The sequence below is a fragment of the Cupressus sempervirens genome, chromosome 11, assembly GCF_028749045.1.
Source record: "Cupressus sempervirens isolate cs-2001-9-10 chromosome 11, ASM2874904v1, whole genome shotgun sequence".
Classification (NCBI taxonomy): domain Eukaryota; kingdom Viridiplantae; phylum Streptophyta; class Pinopsida; order Cupressales; family Cupressaceae; genus Cupressus; species Cupressus sempervirens.
The window spans coordinates 46,822,361-46,850,241 of record NC_143128.1 but is presented as its reverse complement, the minus strand read 5'-3'; the positions used below and the strand labels follow the sequence as shown (position 1 = coordinate 46,850,241).

The 27,881-nt window shown below is 33.3% G+C and overlaps 1 protein-coding gene and 1 pseudogene across 10 annotated transcripts in view; one reads left to right on the top strand and one right to left on the bottom strand.

Annotated features, from left to right (window-relative positions):
* Positions 1-20,007: 20,007 nt before the first annotated feature.
* LOC149528182 (endoglucanase 14-like) overlaps positions 20,008-27,881 on the bottom strand; it is a 49,947-nt gene continuing 42,073 nt past the window's right edge. For 7 of the 10 annotated variants that reach the window (XM_089810901.1, XM_089810906.1, XM_089810907.1 and 4 more), the window contains 2 exons: positions 21,019-21,107; positions 20,008-20,546 (listed from right to left, as the gene is read on the bottom strand). In XM_089810901.1, coding sequence (XP_089667027.1) covers positions 20,387-20,546; positions 21,019-21,107 — 249 coding nt within the window. In that variant the 3' untranslated portion in view covers positions 20,008-20,386. Of the gene's footprint in view, positions 20,547-20,685; positions 20,837-21,018; positions 21,108-27,881 lie in introns of all 10 variants that reach the window. The other 3 variants (XR_016359021.1, XR_016359027.1, XR_016359022.1) reach the window with 2 other exon arrangements.
* On the top strand, positions 24,350-25,439 carry LOC149528184 (uncharacterized; annotated as a pseudogene).

The following is a 27,881-nucleotide window of genomic DNA, read 5'->3' as shown; positions in this document are numbered from 1 at the left end:
TTCATCCAAATCACCATGAATAAAGGTCATTTTAATATTAAGCTACTCCAAATGCAAATCTTCAATTGCCACAATACTTAAGATAGTGCAAATAGAAATCAATTTTACAATATTAGAGAATATCTCATCAAAGTCAATGCCTTTTTTTAATGAAAATCCTTATAAAACTAACTTGGCTTTAAATATTTTCTTACCTTCATCCTCTTATTTCAAGGTCTATAAGCCCATTTATTCTATTAAGTTTTTTTACTTGCATGCAACTTGCATAAATCCCAAGTCTTAGTTTTTAGCAAGGAATCCATTTCATCTTCCATTGCAAACTCCCACTGAATCTTAGTATCCACCTACCCATCTTCATCATAACATTTAGGCTCACCAACATCTATTAGTAAAATAGATTACAAGGAGGGAGAATTTTTTTTTAGAGGTATACTTAGCCTTGTTGACTATCTAACATTCATTGAGGTGTGTGGTATTTTTTGTTGTAGATCATGACAAATTATTGGAACATCATCTTTTGTAGTAGCATCCAACAATACACAATCATATTTTTTCTTCTCGTGTTGCTACAATAGATCTTTGTACAATACATTCTAATTGACTATGACATCCCTTCTTTTAACAATTTTATGACTTTCAAAATCTCATAGCCTATAACCAAATTCATCAATTCCATATCCAAAAATTATACATTTATTTGACTTAGCTTCCAACTTGATTCTATTTTTAGAATCTATATGAGAAAATGCTTCACAAATGAAAGTTTTGAGAAAAGAATAACTCACCTTCTTTCCAATTCATGATTTCTCTAAAATACCACTTCCCAAAGCAATAGAGGGATCTCTATTAATCAAATATACAATAGTATTGACATCTTTTGCCCACATGTTAAAAGAAATCCTACATGCAACCTCATGTTCCTTGCATGCTCCATTATAGCCTTGTTCTTGCATTCAACCACTCCATTTTCCTATGAAGTCCTTGGAACAGTTTTCTATCTATGAATACCATTAGTGGAGAAACAATCTTCTAATTCATGATTGTAATACTCACCACCATTATCAAATCTGAGATATTTTAATTTCTTACCAGTATCATTTTCAACCAAGCATTTCCATTATTTAAAACTTTGAAATACATCAAATTTTTATCTAAGGAAATAAATCCATACTTTTCTAGTTGTGTCATTATTAAATGTAACATAATAATGAGAGCCACCAAGGGAAGATATCTGAGCTAGTCCCCATACATATGTATGCACAAGCTCTAATCTCTCACTTTTCTTTTCCTTTCCACTCTTCACAAAATTCACTCTCTTTTATTTTTCATACACATAATTTTCACAGAAATCCATATTGACACATTTTAGACTGGGTAAAAAATTCTTTAAATGAAGCAATTTCATAGCTTTCTCACTCATGTGCCCAAGTCTTTTGTGCCATAGTGTTGTATGAATCTACAATAACTATTTGTTTTCTCTGCTCAACTACAACAACTATTTTTGAACATTTTTTTTTCTCTAAAACAATTAAAGTAGAAGGAATAGTATGACCTAGACAAATATACTAGGTGCTTACTTTCACACCTTTTTCTACTACAAGAGAACCTTTTGTAACCTTCCAATTTTTATCATTAAAAGTAACTATGTAACCCTCATGACTAAGTTACCCTGCTAAAATTAAATTCCTACTTAGCCTTGGAACATGTCTTACCTCATGTAGTAGATAATGATTCTAATTCTACAACTTAATCTTAACTTTTACCTTTCCAAAAATTTGATAGGGTTCATTATCTCTCAAATAAACAAGCCCAAAATCCCCTTGGATATAATCAATAAAATAACCTCTATGAGGTGTAGCATGAAATGAAGCCCTAGAATCTAAAACCCAAGAATCATAAACGATTTCTAAAGAAAGAAGAAAAACATCCTCTTCAAATTTGTTACTTACCACATTTGTCTCCTTGTTCCCTTCTGGTTTATCTCCTTCATTATTATTTTGAGTCTAACAATCTTTCTTCTTATGCCGTAGTTTACCACAATACCAAAAATATCTTGCCCATCTAAATTGAGACCTCTTTCCCTTTGACTTTCCTCTTGATTTTCCACAATTTCTAGAATTATTTCCTCTCTTAATTGTTTTTCCTCTGCTTTGTGCATTCAAAGAACTACCTAATGTAGATCCACCTGAGATTTTTCTTGATTTTCTTCACTCAAAATAATGCCAATCACATCATCATATTTTAGGGTACTAGATGCAGAAATAGAATTACTCACAACCATTACCAAGCCATTCCATTATTCAGGCCTGATTTCTTCGTCAAAATTAATATTCACAGAAGATAACTAACTCATAATAGTATCAAACTCGTTTAGATGATCTACAATAGATCCACCTTCTACCATATTCATATTAAATAGATGCTTCATGAGAAATGCCTTCTTTTTCTTTTTTATGGGGGTTCAAACTTGTGAGGTAGCCCACCAAGGCATGAAGCTTGCAAGCTACCAACTAGTGAAGGCCACCACATAGACTTTTTAGGAATCGGATATGGGCTAACTCATGCTTGAAACCTTTTTGGCTTAGAGCCAAGGACTGAGGGGCATCCACACCATTAAAATCACTTAGGGAACGATCCTAACCTCATCTCTTATGATGTCAAAGCCTTGCACTCAGCAAGACTTGATCCTTGGTGGACTCTTTGTGAGCCATTCAACTTCACCAATAGACCAAGGTCCCACTAAAAAAATACCTTATTTGAAGTAGACAGATTTTAATATAGCATTGCTATGGTTTCCATCAACTCTTCCATCATCTTCACTTTTGTAATGTTAAATATCACTGATGGTGCTAGACATAATCAAAAGCTTCCAAGTTCCTTTCTATCTGAAATCTCCCTATCCTCATCTATCATAGTTCCCTATTTCTTGGTTTTTTCCTTCCAACAACTTCAATAAATCCATCTGATAAAGATAATCCCCCATTTTTATTTTCAATAACTGAAAGTTTTGCCCATTAAACTTGTCAACCTTTAGCTTACCCTCATCTGTCATCACTCCCACTCAACCATGAGACTTTCCTATAGAGAATAACTAACAAACAACATCACCCTAATACCACTTGTTAGGATAAACTACGGATAGAAATAATAATTACACAAAAATATAGACAAATCACACAAAAGAGAACACAAGACATCAAGATTTTACATGGTTCACCCAATCCTTGGGCTACATCCACCAATTATTAAGTCCAATATTATTATGATCCAGTGATTATAACTTGATTACAATCTCTAATCCCTTACAACTCAATACCACCACAAGAAAAAAAAATTGCATCACACCTTATAGAAATCCCTAACCCTAAGCCCTTTTATACAAGTATTTTTTCCACTTTAAAATTAAAATAGTTACAACATAATGGCCCAAAAATGCTAATAATCATGGAATTATGGAGTATGTATAGTACTTCCTTGATCAATCACCACAAACTAACAACCTCATCGAGGAATTATAGAGTATATATAGTACTTCCCTGATTAATCACCACAAACTAATAGCCCTTTCTACTTTATGTGGTAGAATCACCACATATTTTGGCAACCTTATTGGCATGGTATAATGATGAATGAATGGAAAGGAAAATTACTGTATTACTTAGATTTTTGTAATCTGTGAGACACAATGTTCTTCTATAAAAAAATTAGTGTGTTCCTTTAGTGTTAGCTAGAAAAAAAAGAAAAAGGCATTATATGCTCCACATATAAACTTGATTTCTCACAAAGTGTTATTTTTGAAACCCTATTTTTCCATGCATAACATTCCTTATAGAAAGTCTTTCAAAATGTGTGATTTTACTCTTTTAATTTTGTCTCAAGTTCGCAACTCATAAGTCAAATAAAGAGAGGTAGATGCAATAGAAAAGAGAGAGGGTGAAACTCTATAGACTAGATAAGAATTTAATATCGATACTATAAAATGTATTACCATTATGAATTTTACTATAGGAAATAAGTATAATTTGATTGAAAGTGAAAATATTAATAGTTGCTTCAAGATTCAAAGCAACCAATTTTCGTCAATGCTAATCTGGCCAAGGAACCTGAAAAGGACACATAAGACATATCCAACCATTTGATTGGAAAATCCATTTTCTAGTAAAGTTGGATGACTATGTTTGTAGTAGGGTAAACTAACTTAGAACTAGGCAACCCTTTAATTACATTGTCTCAATCATTATATTGAATAAGGCCATTGACTATTGTCCATAATGTAGTATAAATGATAGCACTAGACATATTATGAACTTTTTCTCCCCTTAAACATTGTTAGTATGTAATGTTCCCCTCCAAGTGAGAGGTTGGCATACCAAAATGTTGGTGTGTTGGCATATGGTGGAGGAGGGAGGAGTACAGAGTGAGGAGTATGATGGATTGAGGGATGAGTATGGAAGTAGGTGGTACAATGGATGGAGGGAGGAGTAAAAAGGAGGAAGGAAAAAATCCAAATCACATGCCATGTTGGCCTTATAAAAGGATAACGGGAAACTTCTTGAAGGATGACAAAAAGTACAATAGGCCAAAAAACTACATAAAAGTACAAAAAATAAAAAATAAAAAAATTAGTTGACCCAAAAGATTGAAACATCAATTATCGGCCATATTACAAAAAATATTATTATTTAATAAAATTGGGGACATCACCTATTAAAATATTGTCTCAAAAAAAGATAATACCTAAATATAAAAAATTGATATATGCATTTTTACCATATCATAATTAATATTATTCTTCTTGATATTTATTCATTAAATATTTTTAAATTATTTTATTAGACTAATTATCCTCTGACAATTAAATAGTTTTTATGTTTAAATTAATTATAGCATTATCCTAACTTTGGGCTGGATGTTCTTTCAATGGAATTACTAGTCACCTTATCCATCCATCATAACTTCTTCTAGGGCATCTCATTTCTCAATGGTTGATTTGATTTTCTTAATTGTTGATTTTTCCTCTTAATCCTCCAAAATAGTTGGACCATTGATTTTGGCTCTTAGCTATGGAAATATTTGAACCATTGATTTTGACTCACCATTAATTTTGTCTCTTGATCCATACCATTCATCAAATGTGCGTGAAGTATATAAATAAATTTAGCCTTCTTATTATATGTCCACCAATATTATCCTTTGTTAGGAGTGACTCAAATACAAAAGCGTCCAAGTAAGTCTGAAGTAGCTATGGAATCTCTGGATATCTTTATAATTGTATTATTGTTTATCGTTTGAATTTTTATTTAGATAAAAGTTTTTTTTTTTCTATCATTTAATTTTGTACACAAATATTATATTTAATTTTTCCTTTTATATATTTTGAGTAGTGTACACTATAAACCTTAAATCTATTTCATGTATATGTTGTTGATCTCAAATTGGTTTTGACAATTAAGTGTCAACACACTTAAGATATTTACTAAGTTCATGCTGAGCTACTAATACATATTGAGTATAATATTTATATATGTCGATTTGAAATGAGTGTTGAGCCACTTATGTGCCGAGTCACTCAAGTGTTGAGAAGATAGACCATGCCGATTGATTCAAATGCCAAGTAGTTGATGATGAGCAATTTAGGTGTCAAGCCAGAAACAGAACTACAATATGTGTTGAGCATCAGTATTATCAAGTGTCAAGTACCATAGATTAGATCTAGTTGTTTGTGATGGCACAAAAAACTATGTCAACTATTTTTATGCCAATTTATGGATAAATCTCGAAGCTTTGAAGATAAAGATGAATCTATTTGGATTTCCTATGCAAATCAACATGCAACCAATCAAAAAATTAGAAGAGATTAAGCAAAAAAATGAATGAATCTTAGTTGTAGATTCATACCTAACCCTAAGCCACCAAATTCTTTATAAGAAAGACGAAGCCCCATAATTCAGTATGTATGTATGCATGTGAGAAAAGAGTAGAAGGGAGAAAAGGGATGAATTGATTAGAAAGCATTCAAGGTGACTTAGGAGAGTGGAAGAATTGCAAAATTAGTTTTTAGAATAGAAGATTGAAGTCACAACATTGGAAAATCAAATTAGAAAGGATTAAGAAGGACAGAATGGTGACTTGAAACTAGCAAGTTAAAGTTGTAAATCATCAAATCAAACATTGTACTATTACTTTCTAACAACTGTATTAGTAGAGTGAAATCCTTTGGACTAAAGTTGACTTAAAAATCATTGTAAAATCCTTTAACAGGGTGATATTCCAAGTGAATGTTCTAAAGTCCTTTAACTAGGAAGACTTCTAGCAGGGTGTTAAAATCCTTTAATAGGGTGGGACTTAACATTCCTCTTGTAAGCCTTTAACAAGGCAAGTCTTTCACAGGGTAGATCATGTTTTATAGTCAACTTATTTTAACATTAACAGGTGACAATTTATTGCTGCAGTAGTGAAGAATTGTGGGTGTCATCCCAACCCTAGTTTTACCTTTTCATTTGGAGGGTTCTTGGGTAATCATATCAAATTTCAAGTGTGTATGCTTATATGTTCTAATGCATTTTCTTTACATTTCATTTCAGTTTGTTACATGCATCTAATGAATGGTATAAGAATTTTAAGTGTTGAAGTTCGAACTTCTGATTCGCCCCCCACCCCCCCTTAGAAGTGTATGTTTCCCATTTGTAATTCTAACAATTGGTTTCAAAGATGAGTTCTTAGGAGGAGAAGATTTATAGCTTGGAGAAAAGATCTTGAAATAGAAGTCTACAAGTTGGGAAATACCATTGAAAACCAAGAGATTGAGATACATCTCATACTACATCAATTGAATGAAGCAAGAGATGCTTTGAAGAGTTCCCTAAAAAGAAGGACAGAGATTGCTATAGTAGAAAATGACACACAATACAAAGAGATTGACACCACAAAGTTATCTGTAGATGGTAACTCCAGTGAATTTGATATAGAAATTGTAGATCTGATGGAAAAGAACAGAGTGCAAGCTAAAGAGATCAAAACTCTCAAGTTGGAACAAGAATCACAAGCTATTCTATTGTGTGAGATGACTGAACAAAAGAAGAAAGCTATAGAAGAGAAGGCCATGATTGAAGAAGACAAAAGAATTTTGGCAAACAGATTGGAGGAAAAGTTAGGAGAGCTATCCAAGATCTCAAACATGCAATTGGACACCTTAAGCCAAATGATGAATTCTCATCATGAGTTGAATGTCAAGGACATTGAAATAACTACTTTGAAGCTATAGAATGAAAAACTATAGAATGACTTGAAAAGATAAAAGAAATTTGTTGAAAGTTTCAACAAGCCAAATGAAGCCATCAAGTACTTTAAGCAACTATTGAAATCCCCTCGAGATACATTAGGATTGGGCTACACAAGTTTTGAAGAAGGAGAATCATCCAAAGTTGCTGAGGAAAGGAACAATAAAGGTAAGAACTCTAAACCTACTTGTCATCATTGTGGTAAGAAAGGACATATAGCTAATGTTTACAAGAGTAAGAATGCAAATTATAATGCTAAGCCAAAGAACATGACTCATTATCACAAGTGCAACAAACAAGGTCATTAGGCAAATGAATGCAGAACCAGAACCATGCATGCACCAAAATTTGAAGGACAGTGCTATAATTTTCAAAATTATGGACATAGAGCCTTTGAATGCAAATCCAAGTCCAAATGGTCATCAAGCAATCCAACAAAGATAAGAACCTATGAAAACTCCTATAACTAGGATTACAATACAAGATATAACTGTCACTATTGTCAAGAATATGGACATATCCCTTAGAATTGCATTATAACACACTTTAGTGGTAACTAAAAGAGGTGGTTGAGTCAAACCACATGTTTTAGCTATTAGAAGACTGGTCACATCAACAAGCATTGTCCAACAAGGTCCAAGGCTCCAAATTTTGAATTTTACAAAGGTAAAGGCAAGGGTGATGTTGAGCACATTAGGAAAGATATGAATAAGACATGGAAGAAGAAAGATGTTGGCAGTACATCAAATGGAGAAGGGATCACTTCACCCAATGGGTCAAGTGGTCACACCTCATCAAACTAAGAAAAAATGAGGTATGTGGGACTAATATTTAAAATATTTTCTCATACATCAATTCCAAGGAATATTAGAATTTAAAAAGATAGATTAGCATGAATAAAGATGCAAGATAATGAGGAAAGTCCAAGGTCAAATCTTCAAGTTCTAACATTTTTGCCAAGTATGAAAGGTCCACTTCAAATGTCAAGTAAATACTAGTGTGTGTCGAGCTGACAGTCAAAGTTAGTTAGATCCAAGTCAGAAGTAGCTACTGAGTGGAGGTAAAATCAACAAATGCCGAGTGAAATAGAAATCAAATTAAAGTTGAGTTTTACACCTATACACAACTAAGCGTTAATTGCAGAGTTCTGAAGGGTATGTGGTTGATTTTTACCTATTTTTCATCATTATAAACTCAAAGAAAGAATGAGAAAAGTGAAGAAGTTATCTACAAACTAGTTCAAAGCATTTGCATGGATCATAGCAAAGATCAAGAACCAATTCATCGACTGTAAAGGTATTCTTCATCTGCCAAGCTATGCAGTTTTATAATTATTAAACCCTAGTTTTATGATATGGCATCCAGTTCAAAAAACTCTGAAGGAGAAAGAAACTTTGGAAGTTCAATTAGAAATAAATGAGGTTAAGCAACTATATTTCAAAGCTATTCCAAAAGTTGCCTATAAATGTGGCCCAACTAGAGCATTATCCATGATCTTGCCTAAGGTTATAATGGTACAAGATGTAAGAATGTGCTATAACTGCAAAGTAGGAGCCATTGGAGACATGGAAATAATACATGCATATGACAAACTATGTGAAAATGGAGTCCTAAAGAAGGAATTCAAGATTGTAGAGAGAAAAGGTTTGACCCATGCCCTAGATTTTCCCACAGTTTTCAAAACAGAGTGGATTAAAATAGTTCTAAGAAGAATACATGATGGATGTCTATGGTTAGAGGGAGGACCCATTGAATTCTCAAAGAGAATTTTCCATAGGGTTACTGGTTACCCAAACCTAGATCAGCCCAAGACATTAAGAAGTGACTCCAAAGAGGTAATAGAGAAAAACATAGGTGCAAAATGGAACAAGCATGGAATGACCATTGAAACTATTATAGACCCTTTACTTGACTTTGTTGTTAGAGACATATCCCAAAAATTCTATCAATCAAGTAGGTTAAATAGTGTGCCTTGTATAGCAGTGGATGTTGGATACAAGATTGTTAAGAAAGATCACACCTATGATCTTGCAGAACTTCAACTTCAATAGATAAATGAAAATAATGGAGCTATTAGAAGGTTAAAGAGTGCTCAATGCAAGTTTGGATCAATACTTGTATATATGTTTTTTCATGTAAAAAATGAGTTTCCATCTTTTGGAAAAATACGATGGAAGACAAACAGGTCAGTTGTTGTTCAAATTAATGAATATATTGAGCAAATGGGAGACAATTTTGAGTCAATTATGACAAGCTATTTTCAAGACTTTAAGAAGTCTATGAAGCAGGGTTAAGAATTCTTGTTTCCCTAATTGAGAAATACTACAATGACATTTGTTTCCTTGTAGATATTGATTACACTTACATCCAAGTTGTAGTACCTAGGATTAGATGGCTAAGGCCCCTAGGCTATGAAATAAATGTGGTTGAAGCCTCAGCCATCATCACTGCACTCCTTGCTAAAGAAATTGACAAAAGTGCCAAGATATTTGGCATTTATGATGTTGTGAAGTCAAAAGTTGAGATGGAACTACAGATAGCCTCTACTTTGAAAAAGAAGGACAAAATGATAAGGAAACTAAAGGCCAAGTTTGGAGGTGTAGGTGATGATGAAGAAGAAAATGATGAAGAATATGAAGATGAAGAAGAGATGTAAGGTCAATAACCTTTAGCTTTGACCCAAGGCATAGGTGAAGGCCAAGAAGAAGAAGGTAAAGAGGAAGAAGAGGTTGAGGAAGCACCAATAAAGCTAGAACTTAAAAAGAGAAAGGCATAGCCTATAGCCAAACCAAAGGCAAAGAGGGCTACCAAGCCAAGCACAACAAAGCCAACTACCCCAACAACAAGAGCTAGTATAAGGGCCACTACTCAAAAGGCCAAAGAGCAGGAAAAGGAGAAAAAAAAAGCAACTAAACAAAAGGGCCCAGTGCAAAAGAAACAAAGGTGAAAGTATGTTGTACAACCTAAAATAGATGAAGAAAAGATAGAGTCAAAAGATAAAAGTCAGTTTAGGGTGGTAAGTCATGCACCTAATTTTGATCTTGAGAATATTTGTGATAATATTAAAGATAATTTAGATATGATAGGATTAAAGAATATTGATTTTGGAAAACTTTCTAGAGAAGAGATAACCAAGGTAGAAGTGCATGCCATGATGTCTAAGTTCAAGAAGACTCCACTTGAATTAGACAACACAATGCCCAAGGAGCTATACACCCTTGTAGAAAACAAGTGGCATTATTGCTTAAACCTTGAAAAGAAAATAAGGGAATCAACCCTAGTCCAATGATGCCTAACGTAACAAAGGGGAAAATTATCAAAGAAAATAAGAAGTATGGTAGCACATTTGCACCCAAATATAGGGCATTTAGCATTCTCTAGAACAACATTGAAGATGTTGTAAAGAAATCCACTCAAATGTAGAAATTGATATATGGGTTAACAACTGTCAAAGTAGGAGAAGAGAATCCCTTTGAGGGAAGAAAAAATGGAGAAGGAGAGGAAGAAAAGGAAGACGAGACAAAAAAAGAAAAAGAAGATACCAATGGGGAGGAGACACAAAAGAAGAAAGATGAAATGGTCACAGCTGAAAAGTAGCAAGAAGAACAAAATGCGGAAGACACACAATCGCCAGCCGTGATCCCTCCACATGCTACAACCACACCTAAAAAAACCATAATAGTAAAGGATGTTCCTGATTACTCACCTCAGAACATCAATCCATTAACTACAGAGGACCTAAAGAAAATCCTTGACCAATCCACAATGCAAGCCAGATTGTGTGAGAATCTTGTATTGGTCAGTATTGAAGAGCTTTAGAAGGCAGTAGTTCATATAACAAAGGATAAGGTGAATTCACAAGAACCACCTTCTGCCATCCCTCCAGCTGCTAGTGTTCAATCTCTAGTGCAAACATCAGATGATACATCTGCAAAGCTTGACACTACTATAAAAGTTGACATGGTTGAACAACAAACTTAGACTACTTAAGAAGAGAAGGCTCCAGAGGCACAAATAGGACAGACAGAATTATCTATACCTAAAACTCAAACACAAGGAGTAGGTTAGATATTAATGATTGCTCAAGACAAAAATGTAGAAAAAGACATACCAAAGGAGAAGGAGCAAGAAGCCATATAAACATTAGTAAATTTACCAACATCTAGAACTCCAATAAAAGTCCTTTAGAGATCGAGTACTAATGCAATACCACTTCAGATTTCAACACTAGGCTCCAACTCATCCAACGTTACCAAGGTATTTCACTATGAACATGCAATTTTAGAGAAGAAATAGTGATACCAAAATATGACTATGCAACCATGACACTAAAGAAAATAGGCATAATGCAAGAAGCCTTAGAAAATAAAAAAAAATAGGAAATACTCAAAAAAGAGTACAAAAAAAGGCAAGCATTACAAGATATTAAAGACATCTTTTTAGATGCTTTTAGATTGCAAACACCTGATGAATATAAGCCAATATTAGAACAATTATTAGAAATTGTTGAACAGGTGAATAATGAAGACCAAGAAGCCAATGTCAAACTTATGGAATGGTCTAAAAGAAAATTCCAAGGGAAAGTTAATGAGAAAATATCAGGTGATATGGAACTCTTATGAGTTAAATTGGCCACAAAAATTGAGGAAGTGAAGAAGGTACTTGAGAAAATATTCTCATTGTACACAAAATTGTGTGATCCCACACTCTTCACATAGGAAATAGGCCATAAAATTCTAAGTCTAGAGAACAATTTAAAAAAATCAAGTATACAATTACCTAAGAATCTAGCTCAAAGTGAGAAGCATTTCCATTCATTGCTTCAAACACAAAGTCAACTAGCTATGTTAACAGTAGAAGAGGCTAATATAAGAACCAAGTTGATTAACATTCAAGCCTCCCTTACCCCTCACATGGAGATACTCCACAAGGAACTAGGCTATGCAAAAACCTTGATGAATAAAGATCCAACTCTTTCAACATTAGATGGACTAGTTCACCTTGCAGTAGAGATAGCCATCCAAATAAAATCATTAGATGTTGCATTAGACAATTGGGATGCTGCTCTAAAGATTATAATGGAAGTCCACAAGAACTTTTTGGACAAATACACAATTAGTGTATAGACCCTTTGACATAAGTGTTAAAAAAGGGGGAGATAAACAAACATGCAAGGGGAGAATAAAGATAGGGAGATAAACCAATGGGGGAGAGCACACAAAAAGGCAGAGCAGTCAACAAAAGACAAGAATCAAAGTATATATCAGATAAAGAGTATTAGTATTTTTAAAACCAAAGAGTATCAGCAAAAGACAAATCTATGGAGAATACATTTTGGATACAAAAAAGTCACATTAACTTAGGGGGAGTTACAAAATTTTGAGGTATATAAGCCTATTACAAAATTTTGTGAAATTTTGAAGTTTGGTATATATATCGAGTTGTGAATGTATTATACTCGAGGAGATTACATTTGTTATATATAGTTAAGAGCTTTTGACACTGATGTCAAAGGGGGAGACTGTTAATCTCAAATTGGTTTTGACAATCGAGTGTCAACACACTTAAAATAGGCCATATATTTCTAAGTCTAGAGAATAATTTTAAAAAATCAAGTATACAATTACCTAAGAATCTAGCTCAAAGTGAGAGGCATTTCCATTCATTGCTTCAAACAAAAAGTCAACTAGTTGTGTTAATAGTAGGAGAGGCTAATATGAGAGCCAAGTTGATTAACATTCAAGCCTCCCTTACCCCTCACATGGAGATACTCCACAAGGAACTAGGCTATGCAAAAAATGAAGAAAGATCCAACTCTTTCAATAGTAGATGGACTAGTTCACCTTGCAGTAGAGATAGCCATCCAAATAAAATCATTAGATGTTGCATTAGACAACTAGGACGTTGCTCTAAAGATTATAATGGAAGTCCACAAGAACTTTTTGGACAAATACACAATCAGTGTATAGACCCTTTGACATAAGTGTTAAAAAAGGGGGAGATAAACAAACATGCAAGGCGAGAATAAAGATAGGGAGATAAACCAATGGGGGAGAGCACACAAAAAGGCAGAGTAGTCAACAAAAGACTAGAAACAAAGTATATATCAGATAAAGAGTATTAGTATTCTTAAAACCAAAGAGTATTAGCAAAAGACAAATCTATGAAGAATAGATTTTGGATACAAAAAAGGCACATTAACTTAGGGGGAGTTACAAAATTTTGATGTATATAAGCCTATTACAAAATTTTGCGAAATTTTGAAGTTTTGTATATATATCAAGTTGTGAATGTATTATACTCGAGGAGATTACATTTGGTATATATAGTTAAGAGCTTTTGACACTCATGTCAAAGGGGGACATTGTTAATCTCAAATTGGTTTTGAAAATCGAGTGTCAACACACTTAAGATATTTACTAAGTTCATGTCATGCTAGTAATACATGTTGAGTATAATATGTAGAAATGCCAAGTGGAAATGGGTGTCGAGTCACTCAAGTACCAAGCAAATAGACCATGCCAAGTGATTCAAGTGTTGAGCAAGTAGTTGATGCCGAGCAATTTAGGTGCCAAGCTAGAACAAAACTACAGTATGTGTTGAGCATCAATATTATCAACTGCCAAATAACATAGATTAGATCTAGTTGTTTGTGATGGCACAAACAACTATGTAAATTATTTTTATGTTGACTTATGGATAAATCTTGAAGCTTTAAAGATAAGGACGGATCTATTTGGATTCCCTATGGAATCAACATGCAACCAATTAGAAAATAAGAAGGGATTAAGTGGCAAAAATGAATTAATCTTAGTTGTAGATTCATACCTAACCCTAAGCCACCAATTTCTTTATAAGGAAGATAATGCCTCATAATTCAATATGTATCTATGTATGTGAGCAAAAAATAGAAGGGAGAAAAGGAATGAATTGATCAAAAAGCACTCAAGGTGACTTAGTAGAGTGAAAGAATTGTAGAATCAGTTTGTAGAACAAAAGATCAAAGACACAACATTGGCAAATTAGATCAGAAAGGATTAAGAAGGACATAATGGTGATCTAAAACTTGCAAGTTAAAGTTGTAATTCATTAAATAAAAAATACTACTAAATGTTCTAAATTTCTCTAACTAGGCACACTTTTAATAGGGTGTTAAAATCTTTTAACATGGTGGGACTTAATAGTCTCTTGTAAGCCTTTAACAGGGCAGATCATGTTTTATAGTCAACTTATTATAACCTCAACAAGTGGCACTTTATTGTAGTAGTAATGAAGAATTGTGGGTGTCATCCCCACCCCAGTTTTACCTTCTCATTTGGAGGGTTTCTAGGGAATCATATCAAGTGTCAAGTGTGTATGCTTATATGTTCTGATGCATTTTCTTTACATTTCATTTCAGATTATTACATGCATATAATGAATGGTATAAGAATTTTAACTACTGAAGTTTGAACTTTTGATTCACCCCCACCTCCCCCCTCCCCCCTTCTCAAATGTGTATGTTTCCCTTTTGTAATTCCAACTTATGTAAATTGTCAATTTAAACTTCACATTTCATTATCTATTTTATGAAACTTAGATCTCATTTTTCATTCATGAACTCAACAATATTTGTTGAATGAAAATATACTATTGTAACTAACTTTAACATAATCACATCACACATAAACATATCTGATAAAATTATTCCATCACATACAAACCATTGGTTAAAGCTAAAACTATGGTAGGGATGACACCCACAATCCTTCACTACTGAAGCATAAAGGTTTCTTAGTTAAAGCATACAAAAGTCTCACTTCTAGTGATTTATATAGTTAGGAGTAATTACACTACACTAGGGCTTTAAGTATACACTAACATCTGTAATAGTGCATCTATCTCATACCCACTTGAATCATTCACATTCTATGTAGTCTCATTATTATTCTCTAACTAATTAACCAATATCACTCTCTTTCTCTACTAAGTAGAACTACTTTATTGTATCCTACCTTTTTTGCAATCATCTCTTTTTTTTCTTTTCTTGATCATCCCTTATATAATATTTTTTTAGTTTTTTGAATGCTAAAAATTAGATTAATAATTCTTATGCATCTGTATGTTCAAAAACATTAGACTTCATTCTCATTCATTCAATTTTTCCTATAGGATCATAGTCAATCATGTAACTATCATTTTCAATACATTTTAACAAACTTTCTCCTTGAATTTTGCAAGCCATTTTTTTTTCTCTCATTTGAATCAATTCATTGAGAATTTTCTAGTTCTCAAAATTTTATGTTCATCCAATTACCCTTTGTAATACTTAATAATTTGCACACTTTAATGATGTCCGTCAACTAATATTCTTGTTTGGTTATATGATATGCAAAATGATCATTTTTCTTTATATTTGTACTTCACTCAATAACATTAGAAGCTTGATATTTTTTGTGATCGATAAACATGCACTACTAGGTAGCCATATCTATTTGGTAATTTTATTCCTATTTTATTGATAAAACAACTAATTTCATAACCAACTAGTATGTTTTCAATCTAGGAAATATTTGGACCAATTTTCTTCATAAGACACAAATAAATATAGAAAAAAAATCTTCAAAACTTGAGGGGAACTCCAGAATACACTAGAGTAAGGCTCAACTAGTTGTATGAGAAATTAAATATAGATGTTGGACTAGAAACTTTTTTTGAAGATCTAAAGTAAAAGCTCTTATGCTATACTGATAATCAAAGAAATAAAAACTAGAGCATAAATAATGAACAACTAAAATCAAAATCAAAACTCTGATTTTATTGAACCTAATTTATGAATTTAAAGAGTGCATTCTATAGAAAAATTGAAAAACTTAACCTTGAATGCTAATCAAGGAAGATAGAGAAAACTAAAATTAAAAATCCTAAACAATAACATGCAAAGAAATTGTATAATAATAACAATTTTGCATAATATGCAAACTAATAAAAAATGATGACTATGAAGCTAACTGCAACATGTAGTTTTATTAAGGATGAAATTAATAAAACAATCTAAATTAATGCATTGACATGCATTACTATTGCATGTTCATGTAATGGAACATCGTATGCAAATAGTGAATTGCGTGCTTTAAATCTCCCTTTCCATGAACAATGTGAATGAGACTGAGTTGAGTTCTCAAGGTAGTAAAAATGGATGTAGTGAGAACTTTGGTGAAGATATCAACAACTTGCTCAAAAGTTGGGAAAAACTATAACTCCACTGTACTAGTCTGAACCAAATCTTGAATGAAATGATGGCAGATTTCAATGTGCTTCAATCTAGCATGAAATACTAGATTATTGGTCATTGCAATGGCACTACTATTATCAAAAAAAATAGTTATAGGATGTTCTTGAACCAAATGAAAATCTTCCAAAATCCTTTGAATCCATATTGCTTGACAACTAGCTACTATTGCTGCAATATACTCTACTTCTGCTAAAGAGAGAGCCACAGTTGCCTTTTTCTTACTACTCCATGAAAAAATCTAGAACCAAGTGAGAAAACATAACTAGAGGTTGATTTTTGATCATCCATTGAACCAAGCCAATCAAAATCCATGTAACCAACCAGCTCAAGCTTATCATTGAGAGAATAACAAATACTAAAATTGTGTGTACCATTCACATACCTTAAGCCTCTTTTTGAAGCTTAACAATGAGACTCATGTTGATCTTGCATGAACCAAGAGTTGAAGCTCGTGACATACACAACATCAATTCTTGTTGTTGTAAGGTACATGAAGCTCCCAACCAAACTTTTGTATAATGTAGGATCAACATGGGGATTTGGATCATCCTTGGTTAACTTTTCACCAAGGGATATAGGGCTAGTAACTTCTGTGCATGACATCATTCTAAACCACTTCAATAAATCAGCAACATACTTGGTTTGAGAAATGGATATTTTGTAAGGTTGTTGTTGCACCTCTACCCCAAGAAAATAATGCATGTCCTAGATCTGAAATCTTAAATGCTTGTTTCATTTCTTCTTTGTATTTCCCCATGAGAGATGGGTTATTAACTATAAAAATGAGATCATCAACATAGAGGAAAAAAATTATAATATCATTACCAACATGTTGGATATAGAGGATTTGCTTTGAAGGACTTTGAATAAATCCTTTCTTCAAGAAATAACTATCGATCTATTCATACCCAACATGTGGTGCTTGCTTCAACCCATATAGTTCTTTTCCTAAAATTTCATAGCCAATAGGTTGATCCACATAAACCTCTTTATCAATACAACCATTTAGGAAAGCTGATTTTACATCCATCAAATAGAATGGCCACTTGTTTTACATAGCAATAGACTATATAATTTTAACTATATCAAACCTAGCAACTAGAGCAAAAGTCTCTGAATAATCTACTAATCTACTCCAGGTGTTTGTGCAAATCCCTTGGCAACTAATCTAGCTTTGTGTCTTTTCAAATCCATTTGTCACTAATCTCCTATTAGTCTTTTGGAAGTGGACCTAATTCCCATGTATTATTTTTCTCAATAGCTTGCATGTCTTCATTCATAGCATCAATCCACATTGGTTCTATCACAACTTCTTCATACACAAAAGGTTCAACCTGAATGAAACTTAACAATGTAAAGTTAGCAAACAGATCCATAGTAGAACTCCTCTGATATATTTCATTTAAACTTTTTACCATTTGTGATGCACTTGAACTCGATTGTGAGTTTGAACTTTCACCTGAAGAGGAACTTGATGGACTTGGGCTTGAGCTTCCACTTGAGCTTGTAGGGAGAGGAGGGACTTGAACATCATCATTACCCATGATGAGTGGTATAGATTCTTGAACTTCTTTCTTCCATTTCCATACTCCCCCTTTATCAAAAACCATAGCTCAACCAATAATCCATTGCTTTGTGTCAGGTTCATAAAATTCATATCCTTTGGTGGAATCTAAATATTCCACAAAGATAAAAAGTTGAGATTTCACATTTAACTTTTTCCTCTTTTGAACAAGAATATGAACATATGCAAGCCAACTAAATGCACAAAAGTGAGCTACTAAGGGCTTGTGTCCATGCCAGGCTTCCTTTGGAGTGATATTCTAAAACAATTTTTTTGGGCTTAGATTCAAAATATAAACTGTGGGTGCCCTTGCAACTCTCCAAAAATAATTTGAGTGGTTCTTACACTTTAACATACTTCATTCCATCTCCATAATGGTACGGTTCTTTCTTTTCACAATACCATTCTACTGGAGGTAAAGGCAATTGTAAGCTATCTTTTTACAATACCATTCTATCTATTCTGAGTATTTTAATGGAATAACCACTTTGCTTTTCTGCCATAACTGTAAAATGCTTGAAGCATCCAAGTGCTTCAGATTTTTTCTTAAGAAAATAAATCCATGTGTGGCATGAGAAATCATCAATAAAGGTCAAAAAATACATATTCTTACCCAAGGATTCCTCTTGCATAGCACCAAAATTGTTAGAATGCACAAGCTCTAGAGGAGATCTTTCCTTCCATGATAGGAAGTCCTCTCACCATGTTTTTTTAAGAAGCAAAGTTAAGCAATGAAAATTCAAATGGCCATACCTTTGATGCCATAACCACGAATCATTTGTGGTTTCCATAAGAGCATGCATATTACTGAAAACCAAAGTGAGAGAAAACAATCTATTCTTTATCATATAAGTCTTTGCTACAAGATGGTGGTTAGTTAATTTATCAAAAAATTTGCAATAGTTATCCTTAAAAACATACTCATAATTTTTTGCTACAAGCTACCCAATACTCAAAAGATTATGTTGTAACTTGGGCACATGCAAGGTGTCATGAATATAAGTAATTTCTCCCTACTTAGTTTTCACTGCAACGGTATCTTTTCCCATAACATCAACCTCTTTATCATCACCAAATTTTACTTGACTTCTCAATAATTCATCAAATTTGACAAAGATATCAAATTTACCTGTGATATGATTTGAGCACCCACTATCAAGAAAGCATACATCCTTCTGAAGTTCTTTTTCCAAATTACATGTAAAGAGTGTGGAGTGTGTTGCATTGTCAAAAGAATCTTTAGTATAGTTGGCTTGTGACTTATTCAAATCAGATTTTTCTATCTACATTCACATTCATAGCGTCCATACCTTTCACAATATCTACACAGGATGCTTCTTTGATCCTTAGAACTCCTTCCTCTTCCTTGGTTATTTCCTCTTCCTTGTCCTCATGATGTATAAGACTCCCCTTGAGTTTTGTTTGATTGAAAAGGAGTTGTAGGTTTTGCTTCAATTTTGACCGTAGATTGGAACTCACTACTACATAGAGGTGGTGTTAAAGACAATTATAGAGACAATTGTTGAGTTAATCATCTTAATTTCAGATGAAGAAAGGTTTTTTACTGTCATTAATATTGTCTTTGATTATTGTCTCTTAGGGACGATATAAACAAAGGTATATATTGTCTTGTAGAGACAATTTTACTTTTGTCTTTATCTAGAGATGATATTTTTTTAATTGTAGAGACTTTACTATTGTCTATAAGAGGGACAATGTCTTTTTAAATATCACCTATATGAATAAATGTATTAAAAAATAAAATTGATTTTAATATAATTTTTAACATTTAATGTTTCTAAATATCAATAATAGAATATACACTATAATTACTCCCAATATTTTATTCTTGCAAAGCACTTAACCAAATAGTATAAAACTAACTTGAATAAAAAAAATCTAAATATTGGCTTTATTATCAACGTTGTCTTGCAAAATAATGTGGGAGGTAATCCACAAAATGAGGAACATAACATGAGCATGACATTAAACACGAGCAGTTGCACATTTATATACACACAATAAAGAGCCAATAGGAGTATTTTTTTTCCACAATGAGAAAAAATGGTTGACAAGTGATTAAAGAACCATAGAGCCCACCATAGAGCCCACCACATTTTTGACAAGTGATTGAAGAACCATAGGAGTTGAAGTAGTGCTAGTAGTCTAAAAGACAATTATACTTGATGAGTGTAGTAAAACTACAACTGCAAAATTTTCAAAGCTTGTTCTGCATACATCCTCAATGGAAGCCTCCCCTAATAGCAATTAAAGCACCAAGGTCATTGATGGCCAGACATAATTCATTCCTTGAGTGCACAAAACAGTCAATTGAATAACTCTCAAAACCTCTTCTACACAATAATTATCTCCTAAGTTTGGATCCACAAGATCCAAAAAGCTTGCCTTCACTAAGAAACTCAAACACCTGCATTGCATAAATTTCACGTAAGCTATTTGTCATAATAATTTTTCCCAAAACACTTCATGGAGATGTACAAAAAATACAAAATTCATCTTTAAAAAAACCTCATACTTAACAAATTTGAAGTAGAAGGATACCATACCTAGTCCTAGGTATATAATGTACAGATGGGTAGTGCAGGATCCATGTTGGACATACTACTCACAACTTCCAATGCAACTATTCTAAAGCTAAAATTTTTTGCCTTTTCTATGAGATGACCTCATATAGCATTTTTAGGACCTACATAACCACTAAAAAAATTTTAGATCAGAATGGAGCTTAATTTTACTCAAATCAAATGAAAATATTATGTTATTCTCAAATACAACAAGTGCACATCAGATGTACTAATATCTAACAAAATATAGACCCATTCAGAGAGATAACTGCTCCATCCAAATATGGTACCAAAAGAAAGCAATGCAGTACTCACATCAATTTATAATGCAAAAATTCAAGGAATGTGAAGTATGAGTAATCACATTCACTTTCCTTCCCTTCACATCTATTTGCCTTATCATCCTGCAACACAATCATTTCCGCCATTTTAAAAGCTTGAATAAATAAAAACAAAGTGAAAGATGCACAACCAAATATATAGTCAAACTATGATTATAGTCATACAACATCATCTTTTTGTTTGTAAACATGACATAATACAACTCAATGTTTAGAAAAGGCACCAAACAATTCAATTTTCTTCTTATTTTTGCAAATTTTTTATAGACTAATAGATGGTTGTGTTCTAGTAAATTGATGATGTCATAGTTGTATTAAGTAGAGGAGATAAAAAATCCTTATATAGATTTACAAAGATGATGTTTCTAAAAGAAATAATCATGAACTAAAGAGGAAATCAAAACTACCTAATAAACTAAACACTAACTAAGATGTCCACTGAAGATACATTATAATATTCTAATAGGTTGGTTTTTCTTAACATGTATAGACCTTTTAGTCTATTCAGAAAGCAATAGGCAATACACATTTAAGAGGATTCAACACAAGAAGAGAAGCCCACATATGGAAGGGAAGAAGCATGATGACTAATCCTATCAATTCCCTTCCACTATAATCATTTTGCAATAAATTTCCTTCATAATGTCCATTTCCATCTAGATCTTTCCTAATGGTTTCTACAATTCTACCTCCAAGATTCAAATCTTGTCCACATTCATAGCCTATAGGAAATCTTTCCTTACAACCACAATGTATAGATTCTGAAATGTTTGTTTTCTATTAAGTTTTTGTTATCACATCAAGTAAAAAAATATCTCTCTTCATAGAATGAAATTTTGATCAATACAGATTAGTTTTTAGCTTCAATGAACATTGCTCTAACTTTTCAGAGATCCATTAAAAAATATATTACATTTTGAAGCATAATCTTTTTATCCCCAACAAAAGTATCCCTTCTAATTGAAACAAAGGTTGTAATTGCCCCAATTGCCAGATTCCTCCTTAGATGCCTCTATATTTGCTTGTCCGTGCATCCAAAGGAGAGACAAAGTTTAAAATTTTGAAGGACATGAAAAGCATCTCAAGATTCCATGTCCTTCAAAACTTATAGGGTTTATAGACTGATTTTGGGCCATCAAGGCTCAAAGATGAAACTCCCCCAAGCTTTTTAGGACATGTGAATTAATAAATCCTATCCCATATATCACAAACATCATTCTACAACCATACTAATAGATAAATGACATATAATGAAGAATGCCAACATCAACTTGTATCACTCAAGTGATATTAAGCCATACTAATAGGTATGTAAACTATGACCATTTGCCTATGTGTTTATCCACTTTCTTGCTTATTTGCTTGAAACACTTTCAATTTTGAAGATGGATTCATGGATAGAAAATTTAAATGGAATATGATATTTGTCACTACTAAAAACTAGCCCTTCATTTTTGCAATCTTTAGCATGTATATCATTGAGCCCATAGTTCATAAAAAATTGTGTAAAGAATCTTTTTTAAAAGGGAGGAAAAAATGTGAATATGTAGTTGAGAGTCAAGATTAATTAGGTAGGAGTTATTGAAGCTTCTATTTAAGAAATCCAACTTATATTCATCTATGTATCAAGTATTTATTATCATGAATTATATGACTTTACATTGTATATAAATGCCAACACTTCCTCCAAGATCAACTGGATATATGTTGAGCAATCAATTTGAATTGTTTCAACTTTTTACAATAAAAATGAGTTCCCTGAGAGATAGGGTAGTGTTGGAGTCCCTTTCTAAAATAGATGGCCCACATAGGGAAGAACAACAACCTCACATAAACCAAATTCTCTTGGGCCATTCTTCTATCTACATTCCCAATGTCTTACTCCTTAGCTTGGAGAAATGGCCCTACAAGTGAATATATATTATCTTCAACCTATGCTACTCTAAGCAAGGAATACTTAGCATATGCTAAAGGATATTTTTGAACTAATATGGTAGAAGGTGAGTTTCTTTGTATTCCTAATGTCAAATAAAAAGTTTTAACTAGAGATAGGATCATGAAACATGACTTTTATGTCCAATTTTGATGTGCATTTTGGTTGGCCAATGAGGAGACAATTATCCACTTGTTTTTCCAATGTCCATGCGTTGTCAACTTATGTCAATTTTTAACCAAAGTGTTTAATCTTCCATTGGTCAGCATTCAATGTTTTAAATTAGTCATTAAATGATGGTGAAGGCATTTGCGTAAGGGTCAAAACCACTCCTATGTAGTTTGGCATCACTCTTACGCTATGGAATGCTTGGAATGAGAGAAGCAAAATAGCAAGGATATCGGTTATTTTTGGGAGAAGAACAAAATGGATATACCTAAATCTATCAAGGATGTCATTTATCTACCTTAAATTATCACTTCAAAATGGGAGCATCTATTTGAACAACTCTCTCTACAACCCAAGACTTCAAAAATTAATGTATTTCAACCTTTAAAGATAAATAAGTTGGATAGGGCTTCAACAACTCTTTTGTGTATGATATGTTCAATACCGGTGTTGACATGAGGGTCAATTTGGGTCAGGCTAGCATGGGATGAATTTCTATATATTCACATAAATTGGAAACCTTCTTTCCTGAAAAATGGGACATACAACCAATATTTTTGCAAATATCATTGAAGTTGTTTATAAAATGATACAATAAACTTTCAAAAGTCTATGGCACAAACTCCAAACCGAATTTGATCCAAAGTTGATCATCAACTTCTTATCCAATCCTAAGGGATTTTATAGAAAAAGTGGCTACAAGAGAGTTCACAAAATTAAAGCTTGCAAGTCAAGCTCCAGGAGGCTCAATACAACAATATCCATAAACAACGCAATAAAGTGGCTAATAGGTTGGTCAGTTAGTTTCTTGACAATTACAATCTTATTTGTTATGGTTTTTGCTCTCAGTAGTGGCAGACCAATCTTCAAAGAGGATGTAAGAAAGACTCTAGGTTCTAGTTTTTTCTAATGAATTTTAATATATATCATTTTCATTACATTTCCCATTCTTGGAGTAATAGCTTTAGGCCTTGCATAGTCAAATATATATGCATATACTTCTATCTAATATGATGAGGTTCTTATTTTATAGATGTAAAGGAAGAAGTTCAAAATATATAGAAATTAAAGAATTAATTGCTGGTCATATCAATTAAAGGGATGTTGATTTAGAGGTGTTCTCGTTAAAGTAATTTCCTGCCATCCAAAAATAAATGCATAAATATTGTACCAAGAAAATGTTCTCACTTCTTCAACACTAGACATGAAGAACATTCTTTTGGTAAATATGACATTAAGTCTCAACTCCTTTGAAAACTAATCCCAATCTTCACTACTCAACTTCCCCTAACATGCACACTGCTCCGTTAACCTTGAAACAGTGAAACATGGGGACTTGCACCCCTCCCAAAACCTATAAGTAGCCATCCCTGAGATGTCCCCACACTGAGTACTTGGAGTACTCAAGTACCCCCACACTGCAATTGGGATGGGTTTCATTTCCCTCAGCTCTGGCAAGCTCAACTCTAGAGGAAAAGGTAACATTGTTGCATACATTAGGTAAAGCCTTTGATTATTACAAAAAGTTAAAATTTCTAGGTCATTCTGTTATGATTGGTGACCGCTATGGAATCAATAATCTTGGGAATCTATAGTTAAATCATGAAGATACTGAAAAGAATTGGTTTGCATTTTTGTCAACTGTTGACCTTGTGACAACCTTGAAATATAAGATGAAAGCAACATGAAGACATGCTTTGGAGCTAAAAGTGGCTAAGGTGATGAAGATAGAAATGATATTTACATGACTCCTTGTCAATTCACCCACATTACTCATGGTTCCTCAATGAGATTACTAAGAGTGCCTTACAACATGGACTTGTGGGTGGGGGCAAATTTCATCAGCTATCTATTAAAGTTACAGGCAATCAAAATGAACTTGAATATTATAAAGTAGAAAAAATATGCGATATGATAAGTTTTGATGTAGATGATACCATGGGATTTGTAGCAATTCTAGTTTGGGATAATTTCACAAATATACTTTCTTTTATAGAGAAACATGGAGTGAAAGTACTGGAATTCTAGCAAAGATTCAAGCAGTTAGAAGAACACCTGGAAGAGTTGAAGAAGAAAACAAGAAAGATGCTTAAATTGAGGTGCCCTACTTTTGACGAAGGTCTGTCTAGGGATGAATGTTTATCTACATGCACTAGGCTGGTAAGAAGTGTACAGGAACTCACTCATACAATGACGGGCTTTCAATATGTTTATCATAGGAGAATCAACTACTAGAGCCTAGTTCAAAATGTCCATTGTATCTAAAATAGGATGTTAGCATTTCTGAGCTTTAATAAATGAGGGAATATGAATCTAATCTAGAATTCTAGTGTTTGATCATATGCTTGCATTATTTATTTATTTATTCTTCCTACAAATGTAAAGTTATGTAGCTCAATGGAATCCATTTTTTTGCAAATTAAAGGCCTCCATTTGTGAAATAATATTTTGAGCTATATGGTTGAAAGGGTAAATTGATCTATCTTGCTTTGAAGTACTAAACACACTATAAATCGCAAGTGATGTTGAGGTGTAGCACAAATAACTGTTGATTTGTGTAGCTCCTGGTGAAACTCCTCCTTGGATTGATCCTCGTGCATGATGTTGAGGTGGTGGAGTTTGGAATATCCTTGTGAGATCGGCTACACTTGGTGAATTCTAACTTGTAGATGCTTCTTTATTTCCTTACCTAGGCTTTGGATCAAAACTCAACTCTTATAGCTCATGCACTCCCAGGGTGAATCTCAAGGATCTTCGATGTACCTCAGGCGAGGATGAATTAATGTTATCCAGTGTGTGAAACTACTATAAAATCTTTTAGTCAAGGCCCTCCTTCTAACACCAGTTTTTGTTGATGTGTGTTTTATGACCCACTAAACAGTAGAACAAAATACTAAAATATCTTATCCTCTCTTGAATAAAGTCTCATGTATGGTAAGATTGCTAGAAGATCATACGATGACTTCAACGTTCCTTTGATGTCAGGTCTTGACCGTGGATAATATCAATGGTTGATGTGATTTGCTGATGATAACAAGCGGCCCTATCTATTTATTCAGATTCATTTCAAGCCATACTTGATGTGGGAGCTATCTTAAGGCTTTGCAATGAAGTACTTTTTTGGAATTTTCACAAAATATGCAAAAATTCAAAAAGATAGAGCTCAGGAATTATATTATAATTTTAAGGGTAGTGATGACAAAAAATAGTACTCTAGTGGACAAATTCCTCAATTTACCGAGTTCTGCTTTGCCAAGTTATATTACAACTATGCATAAACTAGTGCAATCTTCAAGGGTTATGCCAAAGATTCTCATACCATTGCGTACACCATCATACAAAGCAATGTATGCAAATGATTGAAGTTAAGCATATGCATGAAAGGGGTTCAATCTAACTTTGCACAATGAGTTAGAATCACTAAAATGTCAAAAGTATGAACTAAAGGAATTCATCAATAGACCATCATATTCTTCACTGTAATCACCACACATTAACTAGGCTAAACTTAATCTAATTGAAAAAATTTAAGAGAACAAGCAAGCACTAAGACATATCAAGTATTCAACAAGCTCCAATGAAAACATTATTATCTCAGTAGCTCATAGCAACAATCTCATAAAAATCCCCCTTACAAATGAGAAATGAATCCTTTATATAGATCCTCGATTACAACAAGTGGCTCAGATGATCACAATAACCAATGGCCAAGATTGTGACACATCAACCTTGATTAGGGTTAGGGTGAAGGAAAGGAATCTACATTAATGCAACAAGGAATGCACTACTATAGTGGGTAATAAATGCTCGCTATGCATGCTCATTTAGGAAGGAGTGGGGTGTAATAAATGATCCCTAAGAACACCCACTATGCATTAAATGCATCTATCCTTCATTCCCCTGCCTAAAGGAGCGAAATTGATCTAACATTGTTTCCAACTCCTCTATATTGATCCTTGGTGTAGATTCCTACTTGAATTCTAGAATTGCAATTGCTCTTCTACTTTTCCCAAACTTTCATCCCAATCTAGTAGTAAGTCCTTAGCAGTGTGCATTGTATTCAAGAAGATGGAGAAGTTCTCAAAATCATCTCTTTCATAGACATTTAGTTGAAAGATTTCCTCTAACTTGACTTTCAAATTATCAGTTGTCATTTCTTCTTCCACCAATCTCTGCAATAACAAGGATGCAACTGCGTTTGATATTCCTTGCTTAATGTTGTCAACAATCTTCTTCCATCGAGCGGATTCCTTGGTGAAGCTCTCAAACATTTCCCTAGCTATGATCACTGCACTATACCATCGAATAAAATCATAGACATCCCCTTCACTGATAACTTGACCATCGATCAATTCTTGCTTTGGAGGCTCCATCAAATTTTGAATGTCGGCAATCACCTCTTCTTCGTAAATATGTTCATCCATCTATGATTCCTCCATTCACTGGATCCTAGAGACTACAGTTGATGCCCTATTGTGCATTTGCACTAATTCTTCTACATGTTTGAAGGCTACCTCCTGAATTCCTTTAACCAAAACCTTTGCACCTTGAGTAGTCTGCTTGATTCTGTCAATATCACCTACCACTTCAATGGAAACAACTATTGGAGGGACAAATGATGGACCTTCCTCTCTTACTGGATGAGGCAAGTTATTGATGTATTGACATAAGGCCCTAATTTCTATTTTCTATTTTTCGTACCCTTCTTCCACTTTCTTCAACCTATCCTTCAAAGC